Source organism: Hemibagrus wyckioides, linkage group LG22 (genome assembly GCF_019097595.1).
Source record: "Hemibagrus wyckioides isolate EC202008001 linkage group LG22, SWU_Hwy_1.0, whole genome shotgun sequence".
NCBI classification, from domain to species: Eukaryota; Metazoa; Chordata; class Actinopteri; order Siluriformes; family Bagridae; genus Hemibagrus; species Hemibagrus wyckioides.
The window spans coordinates 2,965,564-2,978,763 of record NC_080731.1 but is presented as its reverse complement, the minus strand read 5'-3'; the positions used below and the strand labels follow the sequence as shown (position 1 = coordinate 2,978,763).

Here is a 13,200-nt window from a genome sequence, read left to right as displayed (position 1 = left end):
TATTATGATGATGATGATGATGATGGTGAATGTTGCTGTTCTGAAAGTTGGTGTTGGCTGATGAATGGTGGTGTTTGATGATGAAGGTTGGTGTTTGATGATTAATAGTGGAGAGTGTTGATGTGGAAGGAAGAACACTGGTGTTTCATAATGAGTGTTTTAGTGAACAGTGATTAGTGTCGAATAGCATTTGTGTTTGATGTTGGTGTTTGATAGAGAATGTTGTTTGCTGATGAATAATGGGGAATGTTGGTGTTTGATGATGGAGAACGCTGGTGTTTGATGATGAATAATGAAGAATGTTGGTGTTTGATGATGAATGGTGGAGAATGTTGGTGTTTGATGGAGAACGTTAGTATGTGATGGAGAATGTTGGTGTTTGATGGAGAACATTGGTGTTTGATGAAGAATATTGGTGTTTGATGATGATTGAGAACATTGGTGTTTGATGTAGAACGTTGGTGTTTGATGAATGGTGGAGAATGTTGGTGTTTGATGAAGAATGTTGGAGAATGTTGGTGTTGGATAATGAATAATAGTGTTTGATGAATGGTGGAGAATGTTGGTGTTTGATGAAGAATGTTGGTGTTGGATAATGAATAATAGTGTTTGATGAATGATGGAGAATGTTGGTGTTTGATGATGAATGGTGGAGAATATTGGTGTTTGATGTAGAATGTTAGTGTTTGATGAAGAATGATGGAGAATATTGGTGTTTGATGAAGAATGATGGAAAATGTTGGTGTTTGATGTAGAATGATGGAGAATATTGGTGTTTGATGAAGAATGATGGAGAATATTGGTGTTTGATGAAGAATGATGGAGAATGTTGGTGTTTGATGTAGAATGTTAGTGTTTGATGATGAATGATGGAGAATATTGGTGTTTGATGAAGAATGTTGGTGTTTGATGAATGATGGAGAATGTTGGTGTTTGATGAAGAATGATGGAGAATATTGGTGTTTGATGTAGAATGATGGAGAATGTTGGTGTTTGATGTAGAATGTTAGTGTTTGATGATGAATGATGGAAAATGTTGGTGTTTGATGATGAATGATGGAGAATGTTGGTGTTTGATGATGAATGATGGAGAATATTGGTGTTTGATGTAGAACATTAGTGTTTGATGATGAATGATGGAGAATGTTGGTGTTTGATGATGAATGATGGAGAATGTTGGTGTTTGATGGAGAACGTTAGTATGTGATGTAGAATGTTGGTGTTTGATGATGAATGGTGGAGAATATTGGTGTTTGATGTAGAACATTAGTGTTTGATGATGAATGATGGAGAATGTTGGTGTTTGATGATGAATGGTGGAGAATGTTGGTATTTGATGGAGAACGTTAGTATGTGATGTAGAATGTTGGTGTTTGATGATGAATGGTGGAGAATGTTGGTGTTTGATGGAGAATGTTGGTGTTTGATGATGAATGATGGAGAACATTGGTGTTTGAGGAAGAATATTGGTGTTTGATGATGATTGATGGAGAACATTGGTGTTTGATGTACAACGTTGGTGTTTGATGAATGGTGGAGAATGTTGGTGTTTGATGAAGAATGTTGGAGAATGTTGGTGTTGGATAATGAATAATAGTGTTTGATGAATGGTGGAGAATGTTGGTGTTTGATGAAGAATGTTGGTGTTGGATAATGAATAATAGTGTTTGATGAATGATGGAGAATGTTGGTGTTTGATGATGAATGGTGGAGAATATTGGTGTTTGATGTAGAATGTTAGTGTTTGATGAAGAATGATGGAGAATATTGGTGTTTGATGAAGAATGATGGAAAATGTTGGTGTTTGATGTAGAATGATGGAGAATATTGGTGTTTGATGATGAATGATGGAGAATGTTGGTGTTTGATGATGAATGGTGGAGAATGTTGGTGTTTGATGGAGAATGTTGGTGTTTGATGATGAATGATGGAGAACATTGGTGTTTGAGGAAGAATATTGGTGTTTGATGATGATTGATGGAGAACATTGGTGTTTGATGTACAACGTTGGTGTTTGATGAATGGTGGAGAATGTTGGTGTTTGATGAAGAATGTTGGAGAATGTTGGTGTTGGATAATGAATAATAGTGTTTGATGAATGGTGGAGAATGTTGGTGTTTGATGAAGAATGTTGGTGTTGGATAATGAATAATAGTGTTTGATGAATGATGGAGAATGTTGGTGTTTGATGATGAATGGTGGAGAATATTGGTGTTTGATGTAGAATGTTAGTGTTTGATGAAGAATGATGGAGAATATTGGTGTTTGATGAAGAATGATGGAAAATGTTGGTGTTTGATGTAGAATGATGGAGAATATTGGTGTTTGATGATGAATGATGGAGAATGTTGGTGTTTGATGTAGAATGTTAGTGTTTGATGAAGAATGATGGAGAATATGGTGTTTGATGAAGAATGATGGAAAATGTTGGTGTTTGATGTAGAATGATGGAGAATATTGGTGTTTGATGAAGAATGATGGAGAATGTTGGTGTTTGATGTAGAATGTTAGTGTTTGATGATGAATGATGGAAAATGTTGGTGTTTGATGATGAATGATGGAGAATATTGGTGTTTGATGTAGAACATTAGTGTTTGATGATGAATGATGGAGAATGTTGGTGTTTGATGATGAATGGTGGAGAATGTTGGTATTTGATGGAGAACGTTAGTATGTGATGTAGAATGTTGGTGTTTGATGATGAATGATGGAGAATGTTGGTGTTTGATGATGAATGGTGGAGAATGTTGGTGTTTGATGGAGAATGTTGGTGTTTGATGATGAATGATGGAGAACATTGGTGTTTGATGTACAACGTTGGTGTTTGATGAATGGTGGAGAATGTTGGTGTTTGATGAAGAATGTTGGAGAATGTTGGTGTTGGATAATGAATAATAGTGTTTGATGAATGATGGAAAATGTTGGTGTTTGATGATGAATGGTGGAGAATATTGGTGTTTGATGTAGAATGTTAGTGTTTGATGAAGAATGTTGGAGAATGTTGGTGTTTGATGATGAATGGTGGAGAATATTGGTGTTTGATGTAGAATGTTGGAGAATGTTGGTGTTGGATAATGAATAATAGTGTTTGATGAATGATGGAGAATGTTGGTGTTTGATGATGAATGGTGGAGAATATTGGTGTTTGATGTAGAATGTTAGTGTTTGATGATGAATGATGGAGAATGTTGGTGTTTGATGATGAATGATGGAAAATGTTGGTGTTTGATGAAGAACGATGGAGAATGTTGGTGTTTGATGATGAATGATGGAGAATGTTGGTGTTTGATGATGAATGATGGAGAATGTTGGTGTTTGATGATGAATGGTGGAGAATGTTGGTGTTTGATGTAGAATGTTGGTGTTTGATGATGAATGGTGGAGAATATTGGTGTTTGATGTAGAACATTAGTGTTTGATGATGAATGATGGAGAATGTTGGTGTTTGATGATGAATGATGGAGAATGTTGGTGTTTGATGTAGAACATTAGTGTTTGATGATGGAGAATGTTGGTGTTTGATGATGAATGATGGTGTTTGATGATGAATGATGGAGAATGTTGGTGTTTGATGTAGAACATTAGTGTTTGATGATGAATGATGGAGAATGTTGGTGTTTGATGAAGAATGTTGGTGTTTGATGAATGGTGGAGAATGTTGGTGTTTGATGAAGAATGTTGGTGTTGGATAATGAATAATAGTGTTTGATGAATGATGGAGAATGTTGGTGTTTGATGATGAATGGTGGAGAATATTGGTGTTTGATGTAGAATGTTAGTGTTTGATGAAGAATGTTGGTGTTTGATGATGAATGGTGGAGAATATTGGTGTTTGATGTAGAATGTTGGAGAATGTTGGTGTTGGATAATGAATAATAGTGTTTGATGAATGATGGAGAATGTTGGTGTTTGATGATGAATGGTGGAGAATATTGGTGTTTGATGTAGAATGTTAGTGTTTGATGATGAATGATGGAGAATGTTGGTGTTGGATAATGAATAATAGTGTTTGATGAATGATGGAGAATGTTGGTGTTTGATGATGAATGGTGGAGAATATTGGTGTTTGATGTAGAATGATGGAGAATGTTGGTGTTTGATGATGAATGATGGAGAATGTTGGTGTTTGATGATGAATGATGGAGAATGTTGGTGTTTGATGAAGAATGATGGAAAATGTTGGTGTTTGATGATGAATGGTGGAGAATGTTGGTGTTTGATGATGAATGATGGAGAATGTTGGTGTTTGATGATGAATGATGGAGAATGTTGGTGTTTGATGATGAATGGTGGAGAATGTTGGTGTTTGATGATGAATGATGGAGAATGTTGGTGTTTGATGATGAATGGTGGAGAATATTGGTGTTTGATGAAGAATGATGGAGAATGTTGGTGTTTGATGATGAATGATGGAGAATGTTGGTGTTTGATGAAGAATGATGGAGAATGTTGGTGTTTGATGATGAATGATGGAGAATGTTTGTGTTGATGTTTGAAGATGAATGGTGTTTGATGGTGTACACTGGTGTTTGATGGTAATTGTTGGTATTTAGAGATAAATGCTGATGTTTGATGGAGAACATTGGTGTTTGATCACAAGAGTTGGTGTTCGATGGCAAATAATGAATGTTGGTGTTTAGAGATAAATGGTGTTTGATGGTGAATGTCTGAGAATAATGATGTTTGATGTTCCTCAGAGTTTTATGTATTTAGTTAGTCTTTATCACACATCCTTTCAGAAGTGGTGTGATGCTGTTAGTGCATCAAGCGTTTCAGGATTGTGAACTAATTAAGGTCTAATAGCTTTTAATAATGGGACGTTTCCCTCTAATGGATGACAGGAGCGAGCTGCTCTGGCCTTGCTCCTCACTCTCACTGCAGATCCACATTACACTCTTATTATCTCTAATCTCTGCTGTTCAGATGCGAGCGCTCTGCAGCAGTCGGGTCAGATGTGCGTAGCGGCTGTAATCGAATCATTCTGTAAAGGTTTGAAGTGATTACCCTGAATGTGAAACAGATATTTAAAAGGTCAGAGTAATCGCTCTACCTGTTTATGGTTCAGTCGCTCCATCCTGGACGGATTTATCCGCTGTAATGCCGCGCGTTAAAGCAAAGCCTCGGTAACTTCTCAAATTGGATCGCAGCACTTTATTCACTGTATCCTTTTCTTTCTCTTATACTGTATCTCTACCTCTTTTTTGTCTTGGTTTCCTTTTTCTCTCTCTCTCCATTCTTTTTCACATTCTATTTTGTTCTGTCTTTATTTCCCTTGATTTTTTTTTTCATTTTGACCTTGGTTTAAATTGTTTCTTTTGTTTATTCATTCACTTTCTTCCTTCCTTCCTTCCTTCCTTCCTTCCTTCCTCTACTGTTGATCTGTTTTTCTTTCTCTTGCACCTCATTCTTCATCCCTCTTTCCTCCTTCTTGCTTTTTCTCACTCGTCTCTTTCTTTTTCTCACACAATTTTTCTACCTTTATCTCACTCATTTTAACATCTTTGCATCATATCCACCTATCTCTTTATTCCTCTTTTATACCTTTTGCCATCTGAAATGATTCCTGGATTGATTCTTGTCCTCTTTTGTTCCGTGTCTCTTTCAGTTTATCCGTTTTGTTTGTTTCAGGCTTCTCTGCCAGCTTTCTGTCATCTTTTCCCACTTCTTGCTTTTTCTCACTCCATTTAACCTCTTTCGTTTTCCCCCTGTCTTTCACTTGACCACCTTTACCTTTCCTTCCTCTTCTTGCCACTTCTTCCTATCTTTGATACTTATTATTAATATTATTTTCTCACTGTCTGTCTCACTGTGTGTGTGTGCAGGATGGAGATCAGGGCTGTAAGGGGAACAGTGTTGGCAGTAATCACTCTGTGCCCAGTACCTCCATCAGTACGGGCAGTCAGAGCAGCAGCATCAACAGCCTACAGGAGTGTAACGATGACCCCTGCTCTGAAATGGCACTACCAACCCACGAGTACGACAGCACGCTCGAGTCTTCCACACACCACAAAAAGGTCTACACACACACATACACACACACTTGCACACATCACCTAAACTGTAAAAAAAAAAAAAAAAAAAAAAAAAAGTGTGATTACATCATACTACATTGTGATAGTTTCAGAAACCGAGATTATTTAAATATGTAAATAAGTTGCCTGGCCTTCATTTGCATATTGAACTCTGATTGGCTGCAGCATTTTCTGCTGTAATAAAACTTGCAGATTGAAATAGTGAGATTTTATGCACAAGCCTGTGGCAAACACATTAATACACACCAACCTCAATACTTCAAGTGAATAAAAACTCATAAAAACCCATGAAAAGAGAGAAGGATGAAGAATGGTTGTGCAAATATTTCCTTCCACTGAATATGGTAAGGGTGTGGCTTTCTCAAAGTGGACATGGGCAGGACTCTGTAGCATGTAATTACTCTGGCATGTCATGAAAAGGACAACACACACACACTCTCTCTCTCTCTCTCTCTCTCTCTCTCTCTCTCACACGCACAAAAACCCTACCCTTTTCTTTTAATGGCAGGTGTGTGTGTACAGGTGTGAGTGGAAATATCAGGTGGAAGAAATGAGACGTTCAGTCGCCTTTTATTCTCAGATACACAACTTTTATTACTTCATTTCACCGCCTTGAAAATCCTCATGCATCGTTAATTGATTTTTATATCAAAATCACTAGCTGACCTTTCAACACAGTTTACAATATTATATTTTATAAACAAGAATTTTTTTTTTTTGCCAATTTAAAGCAGCCAAAGACTAAAGAAAGAAAAAAATAGAGGCTTCAGAATTCAGGAAGATATTTATGGAAATGATTTACAAATATTTATTGAAGAAAATATAATATTTCACTCAAACTGATAATGTTGAGCAAAAAAAACAAAATTATTTGTGAATCAGATTTTATAACTGTGACTGATAAATAATTATTAATAATAAAAAATAATAAAACAATATTGATAGAAATATCTATTATTAATAATATATAAACAAAAAATGTTCATTCAAATTGTGGGCAAAAACAAATGATTAACTAACCTGTAAATTTAAATAAAGTGTAATCATGTAAATATAATAATATAATAATAATAATAATAATAATAGTATGCACCATAATAACTTCAAATAAATAAATAAATAATTGAATGAATGAATGAATGAATAAAAAGTAATTTCCCATGATGCACTCAAATTAAAGGAACTAAAGTGCTGATTCCTAGAATAAAATATTAAATACTGCAAAAAAAAAAAGAATCTTAAATACTGCAAGATAATAATAATTAAATACTGTAAATAATAATGTTCAATAGTGCACAATGAGGCTTAAGAAATATAAATAATATATTTAAATTATAAATAATAATATAAATATTATAATGTAAATATTTATAAATATAAATAACAATATCAATATTGTTATAAGTTCTGTCACAATAGATTTTTCTGAGATATTATGATTTCTGTTCCGAACATATTTTATGTTAATTTTTTAAATAATTACAAACTGAGAAAACAGCTGATATTTTTCCTTTTCTGTGTTTTATTTATTTATTTATTGTTTATCAGTTTATTTTATTATATCATGGTATTACAAAATTATTTTAAGTTTATTATCTGGAATATAAAGTATGATATGTCTGGAGGGTTTGTTGACAGAAATTACTTGATTTTGTACTAAATAAAAAAAGCAACAATATAGGCTAAAATAATGTATTAATTTATAAATTTATTTATTATTAATTATCAAGTTATTTTTTTAAAATTATTTTTATTGTTGAATACTATTTTTTTTCACTGTTCATTTTTAAAATATTTTTCATTCTATAGTCCATTATCTGACAATTTTCCTATACATGTTATTTTATGTATATATTTATTATTTATTTTATATATTTATATTGAAATATTTCATTGTTTCTAATCATTTTTTAAAATCTGTAAATATTTTTTAAATTTTTCAGTGTTTATTTATTTAAACATGTTATTTTTAAAAATATGAAAGAAGCTAGAAAAATACGTTAACTTATTTTGTAGACACTAAAATATTAATTTTTCTAGATTCTAGTGATACAAACGCTAAAAGTTGTAGAAATTAATTTTTTTCCTTCCACATCACCCACACTCTATATCATGTAACTCCAAACTGTTCCATATTGTTGTTGTTGTTTTGTTGTTTTGTTTGTATTTCAACTAGTTCATTAATGTGTTTCTCTCTGCGTCTGTGTGTGTTCAGGATCATCAGTATATCCGTGATGAAGCTGGTCACCGCTCTGACTTTCGACCTTCACCATCAGATCGTGCTCAGGCTCATAATTATAAAAACCGTGAACGATTCGCTACCATCAAATCCGCCTCGTTGGTAAGAGTACAAACACTTACATCATGCCTGCTCTTTACTCCTCTCCTCTCTTCTCCTCTCCTTTTCTCCTCTCCTCTCCTCTCCTCCCCTCTCCACTTTATGTTCTTTGTCCTGATGATGATGTCATTAAGCAGTCACTAGTTAAGTGCAAGTTTAGGGATGATGATGATGATGATGATGATTAATAATAATAGTAATAATAATAATGATATCAATAATAATAGTAATAATAGTAATAATAATTAAAGGTAGTTAAAGGAAGTCGCACAAACATTTACTAACATTTAATTTATACTTCTTCGCCGAGATTGGGATAAACATGACTCTGTGTAGGTTTTATATTTAGTAATCGAGCGTTTAAAGTCTCTTGCTTTTATGAATTTAAACTTTAACAAAAATATTGTCGGACCCTTTAATGCTTTATTTATAAGGGTGCGAAGAAAATCCCCGCTACGTCCAAATACACGCGAGCGAGCGCGCGCACACGCGCACACTTAGCGCTTGTGTCTGTTGTCAAGGCAACAGTTTGCGGTCAATAGGCTGTGCGGCTGTGCTCACGCGAGCCCGCATTGTTCATCAGCCATCATTCCGTCATTGAAACACAAAAGCAGCGTCTATTTACTTTCATCTCTCTGCGGCTTTTCTGCTTTGTTTCTGCTCGGTTTTCAGCGAAAAGGTCACCAAGAATTAAAACACACACACACACACACGACATGCGCGTGAAGGCTTGATAAACATGTCATAATGGACGTCCCAATAATCTCAGTTCACTTCTCACACTCCCTAAAGCTCGCTCACTTTGCTTATTTTCCTAATTTACACATTGTTGTAATGTTCATGTTTGGGATCAATGGAAGGCATGACAATCGATCCCCGAGTCCTCGTCGTGTATGAGGTGATGTCACCTGTTTAAGCTGTGAACTTTAATGATGCGTGAGCGCCCTCTACAGGGAGACACACACTCTGCGGCTGTCTGACAACACAGACTCATTTATCATCTCGGAGAAATTACCCAGAAGTCTGACCGCAGAAGTCCGTGCTCGAGCCTTAACCATGAAGCTAAGTTCATCTCCTGAAACAGACTTGGGAGCTTTCTGTGTCTCACTGTAGCAGAGAGAGAGAGACAGACAGAGAGAGAGAGACAGGTTCTTTGTTACAGTGTTTTTCCCCTCTTGTGTTCACTGGACTGAGGGTTTTCTTTGTTTGAGGAGAGAGAGAGATGGGGGGGGGGCAATAAAGCGCAGGATGCAGAGGAAAAAAGTGACATCAGAATGTTTTACTTTGTCTTTGATGGTGTCTTCGATTTCCTCGCCTTAAATCCGTTAAAGTCGCTTTATCTCACAATGTCACCTTCACCACGTTCTCCACCTTCATTACTTCTCTTACAATTATTATCTAATGGCTTATTTTTTAACTGCTTTAACAACTCTTCAGATCAATCTTCTCACCTACAGTAAACATCAGACTCGTATATCTCATCTTTATCACAAGATTTGTTCTCGAACACATCACATGTTTGATTTTTCTCTCTGAGCTTCTGGATCACTTTATCTGTGAGCGTTTATTAAAAATCTATCCAAAAACATGATTTCAGAGGGTTTTAAAATGAAATGAAATGAAATGAAATGAAATGAAATAAAATAAAATAAAGTAAAATTAAATTAAACAAAACAAATCTTCTAGTGATGAGTGATGATCAGTTTGTAATTTTAAGAAAAGTCTTCACTATGAAAAATCATCATTATAACCTACATTTCATTATTTATTTGTTTATATCACCTTTTTACAAAATTATTTTTATTAAAATAATTTTATTATATAGAATTTTTGTATGATATTTCAGGAGGGTTTTTTAATGAAATTGTAGAATAAAATAAATACATACATTTTATAATGAATAATAAAATCAACAATAAAGGCTAACTAAAAAAAAGTGATTTGTTTTTATTGATAAATATTTTTAATTATTTTAATTATTATTTTTATTTTTGAATATTTATTAATTATCATTATTAATTTTTAAAATATTAGGTTTGTTGATGAAATGACAAAATAAATAAATAAATTTTATAATAAATAAAAATCAACAACAAAGGCTTAGTGTAAAAAAAAGGAATTTATTATTGATAGTTGTTTTTAATTATTTTAATTATTAGTTTTATTTTTGGATAATTTTTTATCACCATCAATTTCTAAAATATTTTCCTTTTTTAATCCATTTCCTGACAATATTCTGACATATAGATGTTATTTTATATATTATATTTATATATAAATATTTTATTGTTTTTTATATTAGTCTTTTAGTACTAGTATTTTTCTGTTGTACCGAGTCCATTCTATTGTTGCTGAATTATCATTTTATCAATAACGTCATATATCCAGCAACACCAACATCGTCCTGGGAGTCGAAGTAAACGCTTTCGATAGGTCAAAGGTCAGCTGCTAAAATAAAACACTGATGCCTCCAGTTCTCTGCCTGCTTCAGTTCTCTTGAACTTGGAAGTGTCTGTATCGTCTTTTCTGTTAGTTTTGTGTGAAAGCTGCGCGTGCCTGGTGCTGGGCATTGGGGCAGAAAGCGTGAGGACGGGTGCGGGTACAGTGGGGGTATTGATTCGGCGTGATTAGAAGCGCCCGTGTTCAGCGCGTGTTCATGTGACTGGTTTACTAAACGCCACTCAGGCGGGAGAGAAGAGCTGTGTGAAGGAGCCAGGCCTCTGAGAACCCTCTTTCATCCCAACACACACCTGCCAGAGCTCAGAGATGGACAGAGAGCGAGAAGTGTTTATCCATACACACACACACACACACACACACTCTCTCTCTCTCTCTCTCTCTCTCTCTCTCTCTCTCTCTCTCTCCGGGCGCTCTGTGTACAGCGATGTGAAATGTTCAGGGCTCAGTCTCCATGATCTCGCACGTCCTTTCCTTTGCCAACATGTTTGGCCTCAGGAGCTCAGGTGGGAGTTACGAGAAACTCAACGAGCACTTTGACCTCAACGCGCCCTTCTTCCAGGTTGGTTAGAGTCCGAGTCGCTTCGTATCGCTCCAAAAAATGAATCTCTGGCTTTCGGGAACGCGTGTGGAGGGTTAGGATTCAAATCTGTTTTGTTTTGTTTCGTTATTTTGAGCTGAAAATGTTAAAATCTAAGCTTCCTGTAACGGTTTAGTGTGAATCGAAGCTTTGAGATTTCATTAGTAACAACTTCCTAGTTTTGGTCCTGGCTTAAACAAACCTGTAAATAGACGTTAGTCTGGTTTTAATCCTCTTCTGGTTTGTTTTGATGTGCTGTATTAAGTCTAATGTCTCAATTGTTGTCACATTTTTACATCATACATCTTGCAAGAGAGACAGATTTCCTTTTCACAGCTTTTTCACGACTGATGTTTTTTTCCATAGAAGAACTTCAGTTTACTTTTACTGCCACTGTACAGCTCTGATTAACTCATTTTAGAGTAAAATGATTTCTTATAAAAATACCTCCTGATTAAAGCCATGTTATGACACTCTGTTTTTATTTTGGAGAACCTTGTTATTATGAGCATTTCTATAAAACTGCCATTTGGTCAGTTGTTGTTAAAGTTAGCATGGAAAACATTGTTTATTCACATGGTATGCATGCTCAGTGTATGACTTAATAATAATAATAATAATAATAATAATAATAATAATAATAAGTAAAAACTTTGCTCACAGATTTTACCTGTTGGTTCATTTTCCTCCATTTTGTTTTAGAGACTTTTCTTTATCGTCGCCGTTTGCTAGGGTAAAAGTTACATACGTGTTACACATATGTAGGTTATCATCAGAGAAACTGCTCCATGCCTGAAGAAACCTCTGTAGAAATTCTTTAAAGGCTCACTTATGTTTGTTTTTTATTTATTAATTTATTTTCTTTTCCAGGTGACGCGTCAGATCCATGAACATGAGCAGGAGAACGAGCTGCGTGAGCAGATGTCCGGATACAAGCGCATGCGACGGCAGCACCAGAAGCAGCTGATTGCTCTGGAGAACAAGCTGAAGGCCGAGATGGACGAACACAGGCTGAAGCTGCAGAAGGAGGTGGAGACGCAGGCCAACAACGCCTACATCGAGCTGGAGAAACTCGCCAAGAAGCACGCCATCCAAACAGATAAAGAGGTGAGGAGGACCAGGATTAAATCCTCTTTACGAATAATAAGGGAGGAAATATAAAGAGTGAAGGATCAAGGTGCGACGTAAATATTGTACAGTGAAAATACACAGAAAAATACTTTTACATTTTTTCATTTCATATAAAATTTTATTTTTTAGATTTTCTTAAAGTGTCGAGCTAAAAAGTACCGCTAGCTTTTTTTTCTTTGCGTCCAGAAATTTTGATAAAATTTTATGCTCTTTTTATAATTTATTACCTCACACAATTTGTGATTTATTTACTTCACTATTTGAGTTAATTACTCAATTACTTGATTTACTATTTGATTTAACTGCCTTTTTTATGATTATTTATGGGCTCATAAAACCCCCAGAGCTGAGCACACTGTGACACAGTAAATCATTACAAACATGGCTGAATATAAAACAAAATACATATATAAATAGTAGATATATGTTATTAAGAATTAGGATAATTATACAATACATTGTTATTTTCTATGTTCAGATTATATATTTATGTTTAGATTTAAATGTCATGATCGCTCTTCAGAATGAATTTCTCATTACTCTTGTTAAAAGGAGAGCTGTCTATTGAGGTCTTTTCACAAACAAAAAAATAAAGTAAAATAAACTGGAATATAATATAATATGTAATATCAATATAATAGTAATATAAATATTTTTTATTT

At 34.5% G+C, this 13,200-nt stretch overlaps 1 protein-coding gene across 5 annotated transcripts in view; it reads left to right on the top strand.

Annotated features, from left to right (window-relative positions):
* Positions 1 to 13,200, top strand: part of taok3a (TAO kinase 3a) — a 62,686-nt gene that overhangs the window by 41,753 nt on the left and 7,733 nt on the right. For all 5 annotated transcript variants that reach the window (XM_058375428.1, XM_058375425.1, XM_058375427.1 and 2 more), the window contains 3 exons: positions 5,823 to 6,014; positions 8,248 to 8,373; positions 12,278 to 12,514. In XM_058375428.1, the coding sequence (XP_058231411.1) occupies positions 5,823 to 6,014; positions 8,248 to 8,373; positions 12,278 to 12,514 (555 nt within the window). The remainder of the gene's footprint in view (positions 1 to 5,822; positions 6,015 to 8,247; positions 8,374 to 12,277; positions 12,515 to 13,200) is intronic.